The sequence below is a fragment of the Macrobrachium nipponense genome, chromosome 29 (genome assembly GCF_015104395.2).
Source record: "Macrobrachium nipponense isolate FS-2020 chromosome 29, ASM1510439v2, whole genome shotgun sequence".
Lineage (NCBI taxonomy): Eukaryota > Metazoa > Arthropoda > Malacostraca > Decapoda > Palaemonidae > Macrobrachium > Macrobrachium nipponense.
This window is the reverse complement of record NC_061092.1, coordinates 50,005,050-50,030,049: the sequence shown is the minus strand read 5'-3', so window position 1 is coordinate 50,030,049 and position 25,000 is coordinate 50,005,050. Positions and strand designations below refer to the sequence as shown.

Below are 25,000 nucleotides of genomic sequence, written 5' to 3'. Positions count from 1 at the left end.
TTCTGGTAGTCCACGTAATATAATGGATTTAAGGACTCATCATTTATCTTTTCTTTTCAAATTTCCCTATAGAAAAGTCCGGAATAAGGCTCTCAGGCATTGGGAATAATGAATTAAATGTTGTGGGCGTAACTCATGTACAGTACAAGGTCGGTAGCGCACGTTAGCCGATACCTTTGTCGTTGTGTACAAAACATTAATATGTATCCCGCAGTAATTATCGGATACCCGTCTATGGGCACTCAAAATATTATCTTAGCACCTGCAAAACACGGCGTGTATATCAAAGGGAAATTCTATAGGTCTTCTAATACCCTAAAATCTGTTTTAGATAATAAAGAGACAGAAAGAGTTGTCACTTACATTACGGAACCAATCACCTGTCTCATGAACCAAGAAATAATACAGGCAACCCAACAGAACTCTCGCTCACCCGTAATATCAGCTTGCACGCAAACTCTCGAGCCTAACGTAAACTTCAAATATAAGTGCGTGTAAAGAGAACCTTGCCAGGATCTGAAACATTAATCCTTTCCGAAACTCTGAAAACACACGGATTATCCGTCACACAAGCCGTTTATACAGTCGGCTCACAAACAACAATGTAACATCGAAGTCTGTAATCATTTGAATACCACTTTAGTAATCCACAAAAATCAACATATCTTGGATGCCGAAGTTTATAAACATCGCATTCTTACGTAGCTGAGATAAATCACGCTCAATCAGTCGCGGATGAAACCCTTTTGCAATCTATAAAGAACAAAAATTCCAATCAGGACATTCAAGAAGAAGGAATTCAGCAGAAATTTTGAATCTGTTAACTAAATATCATGATGTTTTTTTCTACTAGGATGGAACCTTAGGAAAAACGGATGTCATCGAGCATCAAATCAGGCTCAAGGACAAACAGAAAGTAATCTATGTACCTTCGTACCGACTTCCTATGAAATTTCAGAATGAGATAACAGAGGAAGTAGGTAAAATGTTAAAGGAAGGAGTCATTAGGAAATCAAACAGCCCTTATAATTTTCCGTTAATAGTAGTACCGAAAAAAGATCGAACTTGGCGGATATGCGTAGATTTTCGTCGTTTAAACGAAGAAACAATCCCTGACAGATTCCCAGTACCATGTACCGATGATATCCTATCTTTACTAGGCCAGAATAAATATTTCACAAGCCTAGACTTACTACAAGGATTTTATCAGATTCCGATGGAACAAGAAAGTATCCCATACACTGCCTTCAGCACAGCCAGGGGACATTATGAATTTTTGCGTATGCCTTTTGGTTTACGTTGTGCTCCATATAACTTTTACTCGTATGATAAACGTCGTGTTTGGAGACTTGTTGGGAGATATCCTACATGCCTACATGGATGACTTAGTAATCTTTTCCAACACATTAGAAGAGCATTTACGTAAATTGGAGTTAGTGTTACAAAGGTTAAGGCAGCATAATTTAAGGGTAAAGATAAGTAAGTGTGAATTTTTTAAAACAGAACTAGTCTATCTAGCTTTCACGGTTTCTAGTGAAGGTCTTAAAGTCGTCCACGATAAGGTGTCGGCTATCCGTAACTTTCCGATACCTACTAACGTCAAGGGAATACAGCAATTTTTAGGATGCAGCGGTTACTATCGCCGCTTCATCCGCAACTACTCAATCATAGCCGCTCCCCTAACCGATCTTATAAAAAAGGGCGTAGATTTCGTATGGTCTGAAAGTCATCAACAGGCGTTCGATAAATTGAAAGATGAACTGTGTAGTTCTCCTATCTTGAAATTTCCTGACTTCGGTAAGGAATTTTTCATAGCAACAGACGCCTCAGACTAGGAGTAGGTATGGGGTATTGCTTCAACAATATGATAGACAGTTTTTCCCTATAGCTTTTTATTCACGTAAACTGAGACTTTCCGAAAGTAAATATGCAGTAATAGACAAGGAAGGGCTCGCTATTGTTAATTCACTCGTGCACTTTAAATTCATATATACGGTTATCCCGTCAAGGTTCTCACTGATCATAAGCCCCTAACCGACTTCTTTAAAGCTTTAGTCACAGCCCCAAGCGAACTCGTGGCACATGATCATTCAGGACTTGGCGCGAGGACGGGTATTACCTGGGAAAGCAAATATTCATTGCTGACGCATTATCACGCAACCCCTCTTCATCTTGTACCGAGCCATTAGCTGAATTAATAGATATCTCAACCTCCACGCCCGTTGTTAAAACTATATCTGAACAGGAAGATCTGGGCTGGAGTGCTGAACTATTACAGACGGAACAAAGAAAAGATCCGCAAATAGAAAAAATCATCATTGCGTTAAACGGAAATCCGAAGGAAAAGAATACCTAAAGTATAAGCAGCAGAATTATATCCTACAGGACAATATCCGTGTAGATCCGTGACGAGGAAAACCCGCAACACACCGCAGTTGAATAACAACCAGGTGGTGGTGCCTATCTCACTCATACCCACTGTCTTAAAGTGGTTGCATGAAAATCCACTGCATGGACACCCGGGTTATACCTTGATGTCACAGAAGCCAAATCCTTATTTTTATTGGCATACGATGCTTAGAGATATAAAAAAGCACATAGCAAATTGTCGCACTTGTCAAGAATACAAAGGGCACACGAAGACACCTGTCAGCCTAGGGGCTTACCCCGTGCCAAAATCAACCCTTTGAAAGAGTACATTTAGATTTATTAACAGGATTTTTTTACGAGTCAGACAGAGGAAATAAGCACCTCCTAGTAATTATAGACGCTTTTGACTCGATATACAGAACTTATAGCGCTTAAAACAAAAACCGCGTCGAGTGCGCTAGGAAGTTTTACGAGTGCTACATTTGTAAACATGGAATTCCACACATCATTATCTCAGACTCGGGCGGGGAGTTCAATAATCATTTCCTTAACTCCTTGTGCGAATTCCTTAGTATAAAGAAAATCAATACCATGATCTATCACCCAGAGTCTAATGGGCTAGTGGAAAGGGCAAATCGTAAGGTTTTTAAACATTTTAAGGGTACCCACCCTAGGGGGGGCAGATCCCAACTGGGACATTGCCATACCTGCGGTACTAAGCACACTTAATCACTCGTATCATGTGTCTATTAAAATGACACCGCACGAGGCACTGTACGGTATCCCGGCCCGAACGCCTTTCCACATCTTAAAGCCTACAACTAATTTATCAAATCCTCTAAAGGATGTTATGGATGCAAGCATAAGTCGATATAATATAATTCGTAAGAATTTAGAAGAAGCACAGATCATAATGAAAAAAAATCATGATAAAATAGCTAAGCCAACTAGAACATATGCCGTGGGCGATCAGGTATACATACAAGTATACGTACGTAAAGGTTTAAATTATAAACTGACACCTAAGTTTGAAGGCCCGTTAACATTTTAGAAAATTTAACGGCCAATAGAGTTAGGGTTCAAAATGTATCCAAACCCACTGATGTGAGAATAGTCCATTGGCACATATCAGAATCTAAAGAAGGGTAGATGGAGTGAGGGGAAAAATGGTTGTATTTATGAAACTTGTATAATAATTTATATATATATATCTATTAATCATATTGGTAGTAAACCTATTCTTTTACGCGAGTTATTACATCTGTTTTACTCATTGCAGGTTTCAAAAATGAATCTGTTATTGTTAGGAGTGATATGTGTATTCAGACATCTTTGTTGTATGGAAAGAGCGCTAGGACGAAAGAAATAGAATTTAATCATGGCTCGATTATTGAGGAGAATCGATGATGTATTCATCGTGTCAGTAATATTGTTATAGAAGTAGAGATGCAATGCTATTTTCTTACCTGAAGATGACGTCCTTAACTTAAAGAATGACCTGATGAGGTTTGGTATTTCCCTTAAGGAAATGCATGAACGTAATTTTCATGCTAACTCAGAGATTTCACTAGCTCAAACATTAAGCGTCGCGGAAATGTTGTCTTATGACATACAAAATAAAACCGCCGAGGCAGAAGAACTCGCTCGTGACCTGCTGATGTGGTCTGTGCGGCACAATAGCTCTTGAACGCCGCAACCCGCTTATTCTAGCTGGACTAAACATCTTAGGAATCAGTTGCGAATCTAGGGCTTAGGAATCTCAAATCGCCTCAAGATAAATAATCAAAATAAAAGAATTGAGTTTTTGCAACACAAAACGGAACTGGCCTTATCAGAACTTCGCAGCCAGTTATCTTCGATCAACAAATCCAATGAATATCGTTAATGAACATTCAAATAATATTGATCAGGTCATGGAAGTTCAACATTTGCTGGCTACTTTAGCTTACTATAAGTTCGAAAATAGATCATATCCGTGTGAAAATATCACATTTTATTGAAAAGTCAAAAGATTACGTAGAAGCAATTACGTTAGCAACCAAAGGGTGTGTTATCTCCTCACCTCATGCCTATTAAAGATCTGACGTTAACTTTAGAAAACGGACGGGAGAAGCTAGGTTATATTCCTTTATTAGATGCCCATAAAGTAGAATTCTATTATAGCCTAATATCAGTCAGCGTTGAAAATTATAGAATTATGATCACAATTCCTTTTGATTCTTCCGATGCTTGGCAATCATACAAAATAGCACCGTTTCCTACTTTTATGACGAATAACTCAAATCCAGTAATATCCAATTTAACGGGGCATGTACTGATTTCTTCTGATAAGAAATCATTTACAGTCATTAAAGACTTAGATAAACTCACTCATTGTTCAGAAGCCATGAATAATAAAATTTGTACAGCTGACTCTTTTGAATTCTATCCTATATCAACGGATTCATGTGAGTTAGACATAGTGCTAAACGGCTCTCTCTCTCATACAAGCGAGGTGTCTGGGGAAACTTTATCCCTTTTACGGTAATAAATTCAATTACAGGATGAATAATGGTTCCTGGATCCGTTATGATAAGGCCGGATTCGACGTCGTGTGTCCGGACACATCCACAGCCCATGCCCCTATCTTCGTAGCAGCCGATGGTTGTACGGGGACATCTACAAACTATACAGTCAGAGGGGTCAACACGATAATACGTGAGAAGGCGTATTTCGCGAACTACACGTGGGCTACCACAATCATCCCATCACTACCTCTCCCATACAACGCGCGAGTAGCTCATCGTCTGACGCAACTGGCTGAGATGACCCACGCGTCATCGACTTATGCAGGTGGAGAAAATCTTCGCTACTACATTCTGCTAGCGTGTTCAGCGTGACGGCCATATTGGTTATCGCCGTCAACATCTTTGCTTGGCGTAGGCTAAGGCGTAAACAGAAGGATCTCCAAGGGAACGTACTGGCCCGTCTGGATGACGTACCCGTTAAACTCAAGTCGTTTGCGTTTAGGGCCGCCTGAACCTGGCCACTTCAGTTCGTGCCTAGGGAATTGTCTGGAATTGTGTGTTGTGTGTGAAAAAGCGGTCCGTATGCTGGCAAAATGTAGGACAAGAAAGACTCACGCCTTTGCATGAACAGTTTTTAAAGTAATCTCCAGGGCGCCTAATAAAATCATTATAGCCCAATATTTATACTTAACCCTATATTCCTAAAGGGTATTTTGGGCACCTAATAAAATATCAGCCCTATATATTGAATTTCTGCAGAATTACATTGTTATACTATTATACAATTATATTTATCTATTACAAAGAGTGTCAAGTACTCTTTAACAATTATCCATGATCATGCTATAATCATTATTTAGTAACCATTATTCTTAATCAGGTTACCTGTTATCATATTAATCATGTATACATGTTTTGATTTTTACCTTTTATTATTTTTGGGTACATAATCATTATTTATTACCAAACATGGATCTATATTTTCCATGCATTTACTTTGTTTATGAATATGTCAACAAGGGTATGTAACAGAACCTTTTTATGCATTTAATCACTTAGTATGTTACGAGCACGCTCCTATGGACAATGTTTAAAGTAATTTTTTTTGTTATTCAAGGCTTGAATAGGTAGCAGTCCGAGCCTAATGTAATAATTACATTATTATATAATTTACAAGATCTGTAAATATAAACCAATGACCTGGGGTCATGGCATAGGAGGGTTCTACGTGACCAAAGCAGACCTAGATTACGCTATGCGCTGTCTGCAGTAGCCTGATCTAGCTCACAGCTTTGTCAATTCATTTTTATGTTTATGATAACTTTGCACAACAAACTTCCATGGGAAGCGGTTGACCTGTTAACCTACGCCGGAAACTTGTAACTTCCGAGCCGTCGGACTACGTATGTGTTTTTATATGAATTTGCTTAGATAGCTAATGTTCCGCTATCGACGCGATGCTTTAGAATGGCAGTTCCACGCCAAAGATCAAACATATCGGTCTGTCCCACCCATGTTCCGTGACCAGAGCTGCATCTCCCTAGTATGGAGTTTTTACAAGAATAAAAGTTGTTATCTTGTCAACTTGCCTGTTGAATCATCTCCTCTACTCAAAGAAGAACCTCTCTACTAGATATCCAAGGGAGAATGAGAGGAACCCAAAAATTACTTACGAATGACAGTCGTAAGGAAGAACAAAAAGTCTATCGCCAAGCGAAAAGACATTAGATATGCATATTGACTATAAGCTAACAATCCTTTAGACTCAACATATTTATGTAGTGGCTTAAAAAATAGGTTTTTCAACAACTTTGGAGAGCACAAGGAGAATAGAGATTGACCTGTATGTACTGCAGTCTCAGCAGATATGCCATTCTTTGGAACAGGCACTGTATTACAAAGCTTCACTCACCCACAAAGATTACTACATTGACATAAAAAATCTATAGAATCTGCTAAACTTTGGAGACAACGCTCTAGAAACTTGAGTATGTATTTTGAAATTAATGGATGAAGTATATATAAAACTTGACTGATCTTCAAATTCTTAAAAAAACTGTCTTTTATGAAACTTGAATCAATTATGTTTCTTTCCAGTGCATTAATTGGATAAACAACCTATTTTGCCCATTGGATAAACAACTATTTTGCCCCTAGCCAGTTGCTCGTATCATTGCTCTCACTGACTTGTACACAAATTTTACTGTTAACCTGTGCATATTTTATTCATCTTGCATTTGTTCTATTCTCTCTTTCAGTGTATTCCCACTGTGACCAATATAAAAGTTATATATCACAAAACTACATGGAATTTAGTACACTCATCTTTTAGCATTGTGTGGCAAGTTCTTTATAAGAACCTGTTTCATTCCCTTATTGTTATTAAATGCTGCATTAACCCCATAATTCTTAAGTAAATGAGGAATATCTTATAAATCATAGCATATAGACTGTGAATTCCTACCATTTTGTATCAGTCTTCCAAAGTGGCTTAGCGAAAAGCAGACACTGGTCAGGATTTACAACCATGTCTCATTTTCCTGCCGTTGTTAGATATATAAATCATGCGTCAGTGATTATAATCATCAGTGGATACCATGGGCCTACTCCGATCTTTTTATGTTCTTTTCCATGATAGAATAAGTCGTTAAAGATTTTGCAGACGCCTACATGGAATATAAAGCCACTTTCATTCTTAAAAACGCAGTGATATTTATCTATATGTGGTCCGTGCAACTCTTCTCTTTGATCAGATATGTAAGATTTACAGATTTTCTTTGCTTACCGTTGCACAGCGACGAACATCAGCAAAGTGCCAAAATGAGCAAAAAAGAAGGACACGACCATCCCACCCGTGCAGCCACGAACTGTCAGATAAAAGTTATAAACTGTAACATAATTTGTATGGAATTGTGAAGTAGATTTAATTAAATGTAAAATGGTAAAAGAAAGCAATATAACAATGGGGCCAACCTTGCATAACAGGTAGTTTTTTTTTATGAAATGATGTTCTTATTATTTATGAAAAGTATACCAAAACGTCATCATAGGGTGTCTGGAAGTTTTGAGCTTTATGATGAAAATTCTCATAAGCAGAGTAATTCACAAAAGTCGAGGGGAAAAAATCCAGTTATGAAAGGCCATTTACATCAAATAAGTAATACAAGGTTTCGTAAGGAATGAACCCACACATGATATATAGGAAAGAGCATACTCGAGACTTATATAACTTGTTAATGAGGAAAATAAAAATATATCCAAAACTGCAATGGGAAAGGTAAAAAAAAAAAAAAAAAATCGAGGAACAACAACTTACTCCAAGAAGAAAAAGAGTAATTTTTTTCAAAGAAAGATTATCAATTTTGGTAAGAAGTGACTACACACGACTGATGAGAAGAAACCTATAGGAGACCTGCAGGATTTCTTAAAATAAGAGAAGACGTCCAAAGATGCTTAGGGAACGTCACGGCTCCTATTTTATCTTCCTTACTGTTCCTACATTTTACATTTCCGAGTTAGTTTATAGTTATTGTTATAGTTATAGTAAAAAATTTTCGTGGTATTTTATAGGTATTTCATATAATAAGCAAATAGTAAGGCTCTGTTATCTTTCTTATTTTCTAGTAGTGGCAGTTGATTGTAATGCGTAACAATATACTGCCACCTAATGGTATATTTGCCTAATAAATATTGGCCACATGATGATTTTTTTAGGATTTGGGTGCAATGGAAAATTAGTAGTTCTACTCATAACGAGGAAACATAATCATTTGCACAATGGGTATTTATCACCGAAGGGGAATTATAAATGATAAATGGATCAGTACTAAAGTGTCTCGAACACTCGACACAGTAGCGTCCTAAGACTCCAGTTGACGGTCAAACCACTAAGCCATGAAGAGACGATCATTTATTTTTATTGAAATCTTTTTAATGTACAACTTGAAAAAATTAAGTTGTAAATTTTTTCTGTTGGGTGAGGAGACGTCGATATGTTGTCCCTTTTCCTTTTTCTTTTTGTACATTAATATATGTATTTATAATTAGTATCAAGCTATTTAGACGAGTTTTTTAAGGACTTTGTTTATCCTCCTCACTGGCCCTTTGATGTTTACCAAAGCAATTACAGTTTTGTTTTTCTTTCCGAGCAATGTCACCTTAGTTCCTCTTTCTCGAGAGATTGCATCGTTTCCTGTGGAGATGGAATCAATGAATCTTCTTCTGAGTAGTATAGAGAGGTTTGAATTAACTGCTGCTGTGATTGCATACTGCTACCATTAATTTTTGGGATCTCCTGCAAGCTCTGTTGCTCAAGCCATTGTTCCATATACTGGGAAGATTTACGTTCCATCCATCTTCACCTCTGGCTCAGTACTATTACCAGGGTGGTATACTCTGTTATACGGAAAGGTACAATATACCTTTTTGAGTTGTCGGATAGACGAAAAAAGAGTGTTTGGTACTTTGTTGCCGGACGGGCCTTGGTTTATCCGAAGCAACCCGGGATAGTTATATGTGATGTCTTGTGAAGTTTGCAGTGTAAAAATCTGCTGGCATTTAAAAATGTCATGGAAAACGGTAATTTATTGTTAGAAAGTTTCATAAATATAAAATGGTCTATTAAAGTTAATGGGTCCTTCACAATAGTTTTGTATTTTATAAAACTCTCAATAAATCTTTAACATGAAAATGAACACCCCAGCTCCTATACATATCGTTCCCAAGTTGAACATCTATGCTAAGTTCCCTTTCCTCCATGACAATTCCTTCAAAAAGAAAGTTCTGAAATTAATTAACAATGAATTGCCAGCCTTGAATCTAAAATTAATTCCGAAAAATCCTCTAACCACCCGATCTCTTTTTAGAGCCAAAGACAGATTAAGCCAGCCTTTGATGTCCAACATAGTTTATAAATTCACTTGTCCCAGATGTAATCGGGTTACTTAACTCCCCGTACCCGCCCTAAAGAAAGGCAATCTGAAACAAAAGCTCCCCTTTAACATGGTGCATGTGCAGTGGAATTGGCACTTGCATAGTAGGATTCGGTGTCATAATAGCAGTAGTAATAGGTGATTTTGGCTATGTACCGGCTCCATTATCGGTTTATTTATCGCTTTGTTTCAGCTTGTATTTCGAGTTTCAAATGTCATAAATAAGAGGAAATAACACAACAAAATAGATTTTGGTAAAAAATAAGCTTATTGTGCCTACTTTGACATAAAGCTTGGAGATCAGGACAAAAAGTGGGCCCCTTATGGCGTGTGCACTATTTGTGTTGAAGAAGTAAGACAATGGACCAAAGGAAAAAAAAGTTCTTACTTTTGGTATTCCAATGATATAGAGGGAATCAAAAAAATCATAGTAATGATTGTTATTTTTGTTCCTGCAAAATTGAAGGATACAACAACAAATATCAGAAAGAAATTTAGTTTCCAAATCTACCATCAGCAATAAGACCTGTACTACATGAACCTGATCTAACAATCCCTACTCCACCTGTTACCCTTCATTAAGTGGATGCTTACTTGGATGAAGAAAATGAAGATAAAGATGAAGAACTTATCCATACATTATCAAGCAAAGATCCACAGCCCTCCTCTCAGGATGAACTTAATGACTTAGTGAGAGACATCGGTCTCCCCAAAAATGCAGCCGAGCTCTTGGGATCCACATTAAAAGAGAAAAACTTGTCACAGCCAAGGACAACTTTCTCTTGGTACCGCTCAAAAGAAAAAAGATTTTGCACCATATTTCAAGAAAGAGGAATCCTTGGTTTATTGCACGGACATAACTGGCTTCGTGCAAAAAATTGGCATAGATTATGATGCAGAAGAATGGAGCTATTCAAAGACTCAACTAAGATAAGCCTGAAAGGGACTGCCCCATAATGGTAATAGATATGCACCTATACCTGTTACTCATTCTGTACAATTATAAGAATTTGGAAAATATTCTTGAAAAAATTCATTATAATGAACACTGTTGGCTCATATGTGGAGATTAAAGTTCTTTGTATCTTGTTGGGTCAGCAATCTGGGTATGCAAAATTCCCATGATTTAGTTGTGAGTGGGCCAGCAGAGCCAGGGATTTACACTGGGTTCAGCAAGAATGGCCAAACAGAAAAGAATTACAAGTTGGTACGAAAAACATCATCAAACTTAGCTTAGTGGATCCAGAAAAAGTGCTGCTACCACTGCTTCATATTACGTTGGGAGTAATGAAGCAATTCGTAAAAGCCCTATCAAAAGATGGACCTTCTTTTAAGTATTTGTGCCAAACGTTTCCTAGTTCATCTGATGCTAAATTGAGAGAGGGTGTATTTACAAGACCTGATATCAAGAAAATAATTTCTGATGCTGAACTTAATGGTGCAATGAGCGAAAACAAACTACAGGGTTTGATATCATTCAAAGAAGTAATTTCTAAAGACCGAAATAACACAGAAATGGTGTGGAACATGTTAGTCAAATTTAAAGAATTAGGTTGCATTATGAGTCACAAAGCTCACATTTTACAATCATATTTGGAGTTTTATCATGAAAACTTGGGAGCTGTGAATGAAGAACAGATTGAAAGTTTTCATCCAGATATTAAAGACATTAAAAAAAGGTACTAGGGAAACTGGGATGTCAGTATGATTGCCGAATATTGCTGGATGATTCATAGAGATGCGCCAAAAAGTGTCCACAAATGAATGTGTACCAAGCGAAGTTTTGGAGGAAAGAAACGGAAAAGTTACCAAGATTAGAGTAAGTATGTATGCAATGGAATATATATAGTGAATGCTCTATTTACATGTTCAAAACTTTGTATTTTAAAAATAGTTTCATAAAATAAAGAAGGTAAAATAATATTACATAGATGAACAGAAATTTATTATTGGCTATAGTTTCATTAAATTTCTTTTTAATTTTATACTGAAATGCGATGTAGTGAAATAATTTGAAATGCATTTTTGTATAGTGTTCAGAAGTGTCAAAATAGATCCCAACTCGGAATTGAAAATTTTTTTAATAACCTTAATTTAGCAGACCTGTGAATTATTACTGCCGGTGTTTCTTGCACAGGCTCCAGTGAAGGGCTTTTGCCACTGAATCATGCCTCGTTTTATACTGGTTCTGTGCAAGTGCCAGACATTCGCTTGGTTCTTTGAACATATCTGGTTCTTAGGGCCTGATCTTGTTATGCTTCTCGCAGGAGGTGAGAGAGGATTTGGACTAATGGCTAGATGACAGGAACCTCTTCATAGCAGTAATTCTTACTCCCCCCTCCAGACATGCTTCTGTTCTCGAATGCACTGACTGAGGGATGTGGCACACACCTGGAGGAGTTGCAGACGGTAGGAGTGTGGAATCGTCATGACAGGCATCTTCAAATCAACATCCTGGAAGTGAAAGTGGCTTTCCTGGCCTCCAAGAGCTTCAAGATCGAGTGTGACACAGGGGGTCTCGCATCGTTTTCGTTCCACTTGTTGAGAATGCAGGTACACGAGTGGGCTTGTAGAACTGTTGGCCAAGTACATTCCAGGCAAGAGAAACATAGTGGCCAACAAGTTTAGCTACCAGAATCAAGTGATAGGGACTGAGTTGGTCCAACCCCAAACTCAGAAAATAACAAAAAGGCTGTTACCCTGAGGGGCGACCTGTCGTAGATTTGTTCGCCACCCACTATAACCGGAAGTTACCGACTTTCTGCAGCATTGTAATGAACCCATTGGCCTCTGCAGAGGACGTGTTTCAACATCTGTGGGATAACCTTGAGGCGTACGCCTTTCCCTTGTTTTATCTGATTCTCAAGCTCCCAAATGACCTCAGGCCATTTAGCATCCCGACCTGCTGGCTCTGCTCTGTGAGGCACCGAAGAAGATTGTGTCTTCATGGGTGGAGGTCATCCCCCATTTCTTGTGAGATAGAGGCTCTTTTGCCGAGCAGCAACAGAGGTGGGTGGATACCTTAGACAATCCTCTGCAGTGGTATACCAGGGAAAGTGGGCTGTTTTCTGTGGTTGGTGTCGTAGACATGGTCTCTCTCCATTCAGACCCACTCTTTAGCAGGTCACGGACTCCCACATCTTCCTTCGCCAAGAGAAGCTTTCCTCCCATTCAGCTATAAAAGGCTATAGGGCCGCACTAGGCCTGGGCATAGATATCTCTTTCTCCCTAGAGAATCTCTGTTCATGAAGAGCTTCAAAAGGTTTTGCCCACCCAGGGATCTCAGGTCTCCAGCATGAGATGTGACTCTCGTGTTGCAGAGACTGACTTATGTACCATACAGGCCCCTATGATAGTCATCAAACAGGGATCTGACCCTCATGACTAGTTTGCTGCTTGCCCTGGCATCGGAGAATAGAGTTGGTGAACTGCATGGACTTTCCTTCGACGTAAAACAATCAAAGCGATGGGGATCAGTTGCGCTTGATTTCGTCCTGGACTTAGTAGTGAAGACTCAGAACCAATCGTTCCCTGATGCTAGGTTCGTGGCTTGTACAATCCCCTCCCTGAGAGACTTTGTTGTTGATGATCCGGACAAGATGCTGCTTTGTCCCCTTAGAGTGCTATGATGCTATTTTAAGAAGACCTGACATCTCTTGCCTGAGTGTTGATGACTCTTCGTTAGCACTGGAGGTTCCAAGAAAGAAGTGTCCAAGAACATTATTTCGTTCTGGCTTCGTGAGACAATCAGGAAGGTGTATTCTGCTGTTGGCAAAGACTACACCAGTACCCATCATATGTGACTCACGAAGTCAGGGGTATTTGCCCTTCCCTCCCATTCCATGAGAACTTGTCTGTTCAACAGGTACTGAAGGTGTGGTTGTGGTCGCGTCAGACCACCTTCATTTTGCACTACCTTCAGGATATTGCCCACAGGTCCACGGACACTTTTTCCTTAGGACAGGTTGTGGCTGCTCAGCAGCAAGTTGTGTAGCTTACCCAGCTCCTTTAACAGGACAAGGTTGCATTTTGTCTTTGTTATACAGCATGAATGTGTATGACTGTGGGAGTGAGTAGCTCTCCTTCATCTCCTTCATCTTACTCTCTTCCTTTGGGCAGAGAGTACATGGACATTTGCAGCTGGACCTGGCAGCCAATGCAGGTAAGACACTCCTTTGAGTTATCAATCTATTTTCTTTTACTAGATTATAGAAGTAAATATCCTCTTCTTCCTGCAGCAAGGGGGTTAAGGAGGCATTGACATATGAAAAAAACCAACGTTTGCAATTGCCTTATTGTCTCCAACATCATGGTTCTGTGCTTTTCTCATATGGAGGCCCCATCCTTCTCTATATGAGATAACCCAGAAGGCTGACCTTTGATCTTGCAGTTCAAAACTCTGACCAAATATCAGTGGTTGGATTTCCTTCCTCGCTCTTACAACCAGGAAGGAAATCTCAGTTGTGCTGAACTCCAGTCGGTTCATAAAGGCTCACTCAGATTCCTCCCACCAATCAGTGAGTCTTCCTATTGTAAGGGATCGGGTTTGTACTATATTGTGTAGGAACAAATCACAGTTTTTGAAAGTAAATTGTAATTTTCCTAATTATACTCGTGCCACCCTTCAATCTGCTACCTGGGCCTAAAGTAAACTGAAATTATTACGTTATATAGTGTGAATAGTGGTCTCAATAAAATAGTGGAAAATCAGCTAAAAGGTAATTCGCTACAGTATATGTATGGTACGATAAAAACCCATAAAACAAACTTTCCTGCCAGACCAACTATCAGCTCAGTGGGTTCTGCATCTTATAAACTAGCGAAGTATTTAGGGGATATCCTTAACCCATTGGTAGGTAACATCTCTAACGCCAATATTAAGAATAGTGTCGACTTGATAAATAAACTAAATAGTGTACAAGTTAATAGTGAATCGAAACTTATGAGCTTTGATGTAGTATCACTATTCACAAAGGTGCCTATTGATGATCTATTGGAGTTTCTATCGGAATTATTAGACAACAAACAGCTGGATATTCCATTTTCTAAAAGCATCTTAATTGAACTGATCAAATTATGTGTAAAATATTGGAAATTTGAATTCAATGAAAATATTACTCGCAAAATTTCGGTATGCATGGGAAAAACCCTCTGTCCACAGTGCCTAAGTAACTTAGATCGTGAATTTTTTTAAAAGAAAATTTTAAACAATATAGTTCCACGCAATGTACCTTGGTTCAGATAAGTTGACGACATAATTTGTGTATGGCCAGGAAACGAAGATGTAAATAACTTTTTTGCCAGGTTAAATCAATTAGTACCATCAATGAAATTTACTATGGAAATGGAAAAAGATGGATGCCTACCCTTTTTGGATGTCCTCATACGGAGAAATAGTAGTGGGTTTAAATATAGTATTTACAGAAAACATACTAATATTTCTTTCTATGTACATTTCTATTCTGGACAAAACAATAAGGTAAAAAAAATCAGTGTTTGCATCTAAGTTTCTAAGGGCACTACGGGTATGTAGCCCAGAATATATAGATGAGGAGATTCGGAATACAGGCAAGAAACTGAAATATCCAGGTAGTGTACTAAACAATGCATTAGAAGCGGCAAAAAGGACCATGTATCAAAACCTGAAAGAACCTTACAACACAAAAAATGAGCTTGTACTACCTTATAATAATAATAATATGAAAGATATCCCACATCTCCTGAAGAATTTTGGTGTTAATGTAGCTTTTAAAAACAATAAAACAATGAAACAGGTACTTATCAAGAACTCCCCCGACAATACTAAAAGGATGTGTATATAAAATTCCATGAAAGTCTTGTGTCAACTTTTACATTGGTCAAATAGGTAAAGCACTGGAAAAAAAGAATAGAAGAACTTAAACAATGTGTGAGATATACACAGGGAAATATTGGTATTTTTGTACATGTTAGTGAGAACAATCATGCTATTAACAGGGAAGAGGCCAAAAAGATTGTGTGTTCTAATAATGCAATGGAAAGGGATATCATTGAATCTAGCTTTATAAAAGAAACTTACAACAATAATATGAAAATCAGTCAAGGAATGTATAAACTTGATCCTTTAATATCAAAAGAAATTTGTAAATTGTTTAAATTTTAAGGTAGGCAGTAGAGATGTATGTAAATAGGATTATTATATTTGCAAACACAGTAAGGGGGCAGTAGTGGTAATATGTCCAACCTCGGCTCCCTGACACCTGTCAGGTGTGGACTTGTTGTCTCCTACGGTGGGTACCCTAATCGTTAGTTTCCCTTGAGAATTTATAGTAAAATTTAGCCAAATGATTTTGAAAGCCACTCCTACCTTGACACCTGCCTGTGGGTGGATCTGCAGTCTCAAACGTTGTGTGTGTGTTCGTCAGTACTGTCTCTGTAGTATATATACTTGTGACTTCTAGTATATGAATCAGTCCTTTGTCAATGGCTTGGAAATAAAGCCGAAACCGGTCAGGACCTACACCCTCTTATTTTTCACCTGCGGATATGTGATACTATATATATATATAGATATATATGTGTATATATATATATATTATATATATATATATATATATATATATATATATATATATATATATACAATGAAGGTGGTAGGGAAGCACACCAACAGGTCAAGGAACTCATATTTATTAAGTTGCAACGTTTCGAAGCCAACCAGCAGGCCTCATTTTCAAGCTAAAAAGTAACAATAACAATGGCTATGGGCTCTCCTCTTGGACCCATCTTTGCCGTTTATTCATGTGCTCGCTGGAAGAGCAAATGCTTGATTCTTGTCCCCTTAGTTACCATCCACTTTTTTATAAACGGTATGTTGACGACACGTTTGCACTCTTTAGAAGTCGGTTTGACGCCGAGAGGTTTTTAACTTTCATCAACTCATTTCACTAACAGCAAATTCACCATTGAACACGAAACCAACAATCAGTTGCCTTTTTTTAGATATTTTAATTACACGCTGCTCTCATGGCTTCTCAACTTCCGTTTTTAGAAAAAAGACATTCACTGGTCTTGGTACAAATTTTTATAGTTTTTGTTCTCTTGATTTTAAGATAAATGCCTTATTAACCATGCTTCACTGAGCCTTTGCTTTGTCTTCCAGTTGGCAATCTTCGTTTTCACAATGAAGTCACGTTCTTGCAAAAATATTTTAACAGCAACTGCTTTCCCACCCAGTTGTTCTTTAAGCATATCTCCAAATTTTTAGATAATATTTTTGTTCCACGTCATCCATACTCCTCACGTTCCTAAATTACCGTTCTATGCCAGCCTTCCTTTTATTCACAATGCAACTTTTTATAAGAACTCCAAGCTTTAATGTCTGGTCATCTCCCTGCCATGAAAATCAAAAATTATACCTACAAACCCACTGAATATCGGTAGCCTTTTCAGCTTCAAGGACCGTTTGGATCCATTGATGACACTCATGTGTCATTTACAAGTTTACTTGTCCTCGATGTAATAGAGGAACCTATACTGGATCGACATAGGTTACTTAAGGTCCGAATCGACAGTCATAGAGCTGTCAGCTATAGAACTGACACTAAGCTTTCGAATCCCGAATTTTCCAACATAAGGGATCATACCGATAAATGTAGGTATTCTATTCAGTACATGGACTTTCAGGTTTTGGGCAGAGCTTCCAATCACAAGGTTTTAACAATTAATGAATCTTTGTTTATTAAAAAACTGGGTCCCCTCATGAACCACCCATGCCACGTCTACACCTCTTTACCTCTCGCGAACTGTTTACGTTTTTTGTTAGTCCTTCTCTGTCTTCACACTCAACGGTTGGTCCTTATTTGTGTTTTTAACTGTGATTGTTTTATTGTACTTTACATTGTGTATTTTAATATTGTAGCTTAATTTTATTGTACTAATTAGATATTGTTACTTTTTAGCTTGAAAATGAGGCCTGCTGGTTAGCTTCGAAACGTTGCAACTTAATAAATATGAGTTCCTTCATTGTATAGTTGGGTCTAGAGAAACCTCCGCCTGTTTAATATTTATTTATATATATATATATATATATATATATATATATATATATATATATATGTATACTATATATATATGTAACATATATATATATATATATATATATATATATATATATATATATATATATATATATATATATATATATATATATATATATATATATATATATATATATATATATATACATATACATACATACATATATATACATACTATATATGATATATATATATATATATATATATATATATATATATATATACATATACATATATATATATATATATATATATATATTATATATATATATATATATATATACATATAAAGAGAGAGAGAGAGATAATAAGTTGTGATAGATTTTGTGGTGGTATGAAATTTCTGTCGAATTTATGTTCTGTTTGGAATCGATATCATTTCATGTTGATCTTGATGGTTAATATGCTAGTTATCAACACTAAGTATATATATAGAAGAGGGTGTATTCCGAATTAGCCAAATCAATAGCAGAGTGCCTATTCAGTCGTTTTATGCTTATTATACGAAACTCACCAAAGTGAATGTTGTAAGGATAACACTCCAGTTATATCTTGAGCCTGTTCCAACGGCTGCGTCATGTGTCTATCAGCCACGAGTCCCTGTTGCTGAAGAAGACACCGTCGGTACTTCTGCTCTTCCCGCACGAATAAGGATCCCTCAGCGCTGGACACCATCACGCCGCTCACCTGTCATTGAAAGCAAAACTCCAATTTTCACAGAAAAATCATAGTAAATCAAAATTGCATTCAATGCATATATATATATATATATATATATATATATATATATATATATATATATAATATATCTATATCTATATATATGCCACGAAGGAAAAATGAAGGCCTGGCAACACTGCGTTGTTTCACTCTTCCTTCGTGGTGCTTGCTTTTAAATATACAATTCATACAATTCATCGGGAATATATATATATACTATATATATATATATATATATATATATATATATATATATATATAGATATAGATATTATATATATATATATATATATACTATATATATATATATATATATATATATATATATATATATATATATATATATATATATATATATATTTATATATATATATATATATATATATATATATATATATATATATATATATATATATATATATATATATATATATATATATATATATATATATATATATATATATATATATATATATATATATATATATATATATATATATATCTATATATATATATATATATATATATATATATATATATATATATATATATATCTATATATATATATATATATATATATAGTATATATATATATATATATATATATATATATATATATATATATATATATATATATATATATATATATATGTATATATATGACCCCGACCTGGGTCGCGTGGGTTTCTTAAGTTACTGTGGGTCATGCAGAAATCAAACGCTCAGTGATTAATTTAACACCGGTCTTATATTCTAATGAAATTTACACAAGGGCCCGAGTGAAATGAACTTAATATCTATGTACCGGCGGGATTGAGACCGAGCGGAAACCGGCAGAGGGCACGAGGGGAAAGTGCGTCTTTCCCTTCTCTTGACCGACGCTTAACTGCCTGACCCTCAAGGAGACGGCTTGGTTTCCTCTCTCCTCAATACCCCCCAGAAACCCCCGATATATTGCTTCTAGGCCATGATTGGGTCTGGCACCTGTTCTTAGGTCTATTGCCAATGAGTGCCCCTATAAGGGACGCTCATGCCCAACGGACTTTTTTGGGGGATGTTGGGGGAGGTGACGCTTTCTTCATCTGAGAGAGAATGACCGTTAACGACCTCATGGCGTCTTCTGAGATGTTCAGATATTCTTGGGAAAGTTGTTTATAAGCCCTCTAGAATGGCTTATCACTCCCTCCCCAAACTCCTTTGCGTCCTCGCAAAGCTATAGTCTCTGCCTTGTCCCAGCTCGAGTCTCGTTCCTCAAGGTACTGATTTATCAAAATTCAAATTAACTATCTTAAAGGGGGCCATTTGACATGTTGTACAAACTAAAGGTTACAAGTAAATTGAACACGTCCTACAAACAACATAAGATCTTTTAAAAAAATTAATTAAGAACAATCACTCTTTCCTGGAACAGATCAAAACCAAAAAAAAAGAAATCATTCAATAAGTTCAGGTTCATAATCAAAACAAAATGGTGAAAACAAAAAGACAGAAAATTTTACACATTCAGTCACTGCCCTTGGCAATCACGACACATGGCATCCATTTTTAATGACATTGTATCACGTTAATCTATTAAATTTCTTCAAAATAACAGAAACATAATTTAAACATACACAGAACAAAAATAATTCAATGGAATTTTACGAAAAAAAAAAAAAATCTTCCTGGAACATCAATGTGCATTTACTACTATCACATCAAAAAAAATCAACTAAAGAACCATAGAAATAAATTTGGAAATTCAGGCACAAACAAACAAAAATTTCATCATCTGTGAAAATAAAAAAAAAACTTTCCAAGCGTTAGTGTAATTATGAAGGATAAAAAGGATGGAATCGGGGTTGCGGCAAATTTAACACATAAAAAAACAATAAATCAAAATAATAAAATAACGTACATAAGCAACACAACCACAACAAAACAAAATTACACACAAGAATATGATCCACAGGTAATAACATTTGTTCTGAAAATAATTGGGACAAGTTATATCAAACAACATAAATTCGTGACACATTACAATCTGATCGAGATATCAAGAAATAAGATTTAAAAAAAATAACACTGGTATGATTCTGAATCCTAGGCAAAGACGTGGTTGGCATTTACAGACTCTGTTCACTGACCCCTTCATTTACTTTGCAACAGCATTTACGTATTGACATAGGCTCGGGAGCTCGGTCTTGTGCTCTTGGAGGGGCGCCCACTGCGCTCCAGTATTTCTTTCATGACTCGTCTCCCAGGTACCCGGCCAACCCGGGTACGGGGGTACTGGTATAATTGGTGTAAAACACTACGCTGTCCTCGAGCACTGGACGTAAGTGCGACAGGTGGTGCTCGCTCACAGCCCCTGTGCGAATATGCTGAATCACAGCAGAGGAGTGTTTGATCTCCTTCACACGATACGGTCCCATATATGACGGTTCGAGCTTGTGTTTCGACAGTTGCATTTTCTTCAAGTAGATTCGATCTCCAACCTGTATTGGGGAATCGTGAGCTCGAAACCGTCTGTCGTACCGCAAGCGGTACTTTTCGTTTGCCCTCAACAGCAGACGTTGCGTAGCTTGGAACACACGTCGGGTCGCGTTACAAAACCACACCCGGTACGTTCCACCGTATAAAGGGGCATCTGTTGAGGGGTCCAAGACCACCGAATACGGCAGTCGGATGTCTTGTCCATACATCAAAAAGAAGGGGGTGTCCCTAATCGAGCTGTTATATGCGGCATTAATAGCCATCTCAGCCGTCTGCAGCAGAGACGGCCAGGAAGTCGGATTATCCCCGATGATATATTTTAAGATGTTGACTACCTCTCTGTTGTGAGACTCAACGAGTCCGTTAGCAGACGGCCGATAAGCCGCGATGGTAACATGATCTACTTGTAAGAGGGCCGTAAACTCGTGAATTAGTTCATTTACGAACTCACGGCCGTTGTCTGACACTAGTATTCTGGGACACCCAAATCGATTTACTAGGGAATGCAACGCTTTAGCCACTTCCTTTGCCGATTTGTCTATCATTGCGCACACATGTGTGAACGCGTGAACGCGTCCCACAAATACACAAATATATCTAGGTTGTCCTTGCACTGAAGGTAGTGGTCATACCACATCCATATGCACTCTATCCCACTTCACCGGCACCACAGGCCATAATCGGGCCTTCGGAATCACCGTTCTGTGCTTTTCATCATGTTGCATACATGACAATTACTTACAAATCTAGTTATGTCCCTACGCATGCCAACCCAAAAGAAATGTTCACGGGCTCTTCTAAGAGATCTTCTATACCTACATGCCCAGCATAAGGGCTAACATTGAATCATGTGTATGGCTCTCTCTACTAAGGCTCGAAAAGAACGACGAGGAAGAACGACTCGGGCTCGGACATCTCCGGGCCTTTTTTCATATTTACACGACAAGACGTCTCCCTCAATGAAGAGGCTCTTTGACAGATACACAGAACTCGGGAACTCGTTGCTCTCACCTTTCACACAAGCCTTGACCTGGCTAATCCAAGCTTCAGACACCTGACTTTCAACCAATTCTCGCACACTCCAACCACAAAAATCAACCACACTTTCATTCTCCGGGCATTTATTCTGGAATCCCCCGGACGGAGTTCCACCTGCAGTTGACCGCTACGGCTGCCTCGGGCATTCTCATCCACCTGAGAGTGCTTGCGAGATTCCCGTTTTCTGTGCGTCGCGTATATGTTTGTTTGACTGTCATTGTTCGGAAACTGTCGGAACGTTGCTGGCACTATCGCCTGCAGTGCTGCGCCACCAACGTCACGAGGTTTCTTTTGTCGTTCTTCCTTGCGCCCTTGCGGCACGAATTGTTTTACTCTTATGATGTTCCTGGAGAGAGCATCAGCCACCCTATTACTTTTCCCTGGGATATGTTCAATCTTTACGATGTCAAACTCTAAAATTCGCTCGATCCATTCGAGCTTGGCGATTTGTAATCTCGCTCTTCTTCAACAGATATGTTAATGGTTGATGATCTGTGAAAATCTTTATTTTGTGTCCCAGCAAAAAATAACAGTGTCTCTCCGGCAACCATAAGACTGCCAAAGCCTCTCGATCGAAGGTACTATAATTTTTCTCTGCCCCTTTTAATGCACGTGATGCAAAACAAACTGGTCTTTCACATTACCTTCATCGTCAATCTGGAGTTACTCCTCCTATCGCATATCACTTGCGTCTGTGGTTCACAAAAAAGGGGCGATCGAACCTCGGATAAGCCAAGAGTTCGTCGCTCATTAGGGCATCTTTTAATTTCTGAAAAGCTTCTTCCTCCTTCTCATTCCATTGGAAATCAGGTTACTTCCTTAATGCATCTAACGGTCTCGCTATCTGTCCAAAGTTCCTAATGAACTTCCGATAGTAACCCGCGAGTCCGAGGAAGCTGGCTACATCTTTCGCATGTTTTGGGCGTGGAAATTCTTAATTGCTACAACTTTATCGGCACAAGGCTTAAGGCCTTCAGATGTTACTAGGTGACCCAAAAAATTCTACTTCGGCCTGGGAAAAACTTACATTTTTCTAAATTTATTTTCATACCATGACGCCTTAATGCTTCCAAAACTTGTATCAGGTTACCTTTATGCTCCTCTACAGTAGCACCACTACAATGATATCATCTAAATACACAAAAACCCCAAGGCCAATTATAGAAGCTAACACAGACATCATTACTCGTGAAAAATGAGCAGGGGCGTTCTTTAATCCAAAGGGAAGGAAATTATATTCATATAGCTGATTATTCGCTATAAAGGCCGTTTTCTCTTTACTCTCATTATCAAGGGGTATTTGATGATAGCCAGACTTAAGATCCAATGTGGTGAAAAATTTACTCTCCCTTACTTTAAGCAAAAGTTCCTCGATCGAGGGCAATGGATAGGCGTTGTCCTTGGTAATGGCATTCAATCGTCTATAATCAACACACAGCCTGAGAGTGCCATCTTTTTTCTTAAACTAAAACGATCGGGGGTAGAAGCCCAGAGAACTCACTTTCCCGAATTATACCCTGATCCACATCTGTTTTATCTTTTCCCCAATTACTTGTTCATGACAGGCAGGTGTTCTGTAAGGCTTACTTCGGATAGGGGGATGATCTCCTGTTTCTATTTTAAAAAAAAGGTAACTTATCTATTCTCCCTGGAGGCTCTTCTCCTATCGCCATCGTGTCTTGATATTCCCTTACTATTTCTCCTACGCAACTATGATAATTCAAAGGTGTTGCTCTAAACAGCTGTTTGCAATAATTTTCTAAGCCGGGTTTCGCCGTGACCTTGACTCTGGGTAGTCAAGGCGACACTGCGTTATTGGCTTCTACAAGGGAACACACTTCCAAATCACATAGAGACTCGTTACGTAAATTCTAATCTACTACTACTCACATTTACAAAAGGGACAGTTGCCTTGCCATCGACGATGGCAGCGACACCAGGCAACATAAAGTCTGCCCACTTTCTATGGGGATTTATATACACCAACGTTCCCTCTTGTAGGTTCCTTGCTGGGACGAGGGGAAGGGAGTAGAGATAGGCGGGTGGGATCACCTCCCCCCCCACACTCAGGGCTAGCGGGCACCACTCCCGTATCCCCCTTGGCGGCCAGGGCAATTCGGACAACTTCTTTTGTTTCCCCCCAGTATGGAGACCCGTTGGTACTGTCCCTCTCCTACTGGCACCGCCACTTTCACCTCTCCTCCCACTACCCCAAGGAGAAGTACTCGGTGCTTGCTCACGAACCCGATTCTCAGTATAATGGGAACGCCAGGGAGGTGGGTGGTAGGCACCACATAGAATTTGTGGAGTGAACATTCGTCCCGAGGGAGATAGTTTGCTGTACTGTTCTCTGCAACACGATGGTATGCCCACTGGCACTGTGCAACGTTAGATACCCTTTCGATGCCGAAATGGCGCCCGTCACTAAGTGTTCCTCGATCATAGAGACATGCCCCACTATCTATAATGCGTTGTGTGGTTTTCCGAGCCTATTCCCACTTCTAGAATAGGTACAGCTCCATCTCCATCCTCATGAGAGGGAGGGGCGATGGGAGACGGGCGTCAGCCTCTCCTACCGAAGCACTCACCCCGGGGCCAGTGGGAGTACCACGGTGCGGGGTAGGTCCCTTCTCACTTGCTGGCTGGAGGTGGCATCGCTCCAACCGGGCCCACCCTCTGTCGTTCCTCTGGTCGCGGCTGCCGCTGGGCCTTGAAGTGCCGGAGGCGGATGGTTTGTCGGCACTTGCCTTCCTCCCCTTCCACGCGGCCTTCCCCTTCCTCTTATGGGAGGGGGCCCGCGACTTGGTGTATGCCGTTTTTTGTACACTGGCTGACCAGGTGATCCACCGCCCCGCACCCATAACATCCCCACTGACCGAAG

The 25,000-nt window shown here is 38.6% G+C and overlaps 1 protein-coding gene across 1 annotated transcript in view; it reads right to left on the bottom strand.

The window, feature by feature from the left end:
• Positions 1-25,000, bottom strand: part of LOC135206278 (uncharacterized) — a gene marked incomplete in the record, with an annotated part of 94,040 nt that overhangs the window by 55,804 nt on the left and 13,236 nt on the right. The window contains 2 exon segments of the mRNA XM_064237698.1: positions 7,732-7,744; positions 18,401-18,573. Of these exon segments, the coding sequence (XP_064093768.1) occupies positions 7,732-7,744; positions 18,401-18,573 (186 nt within the window).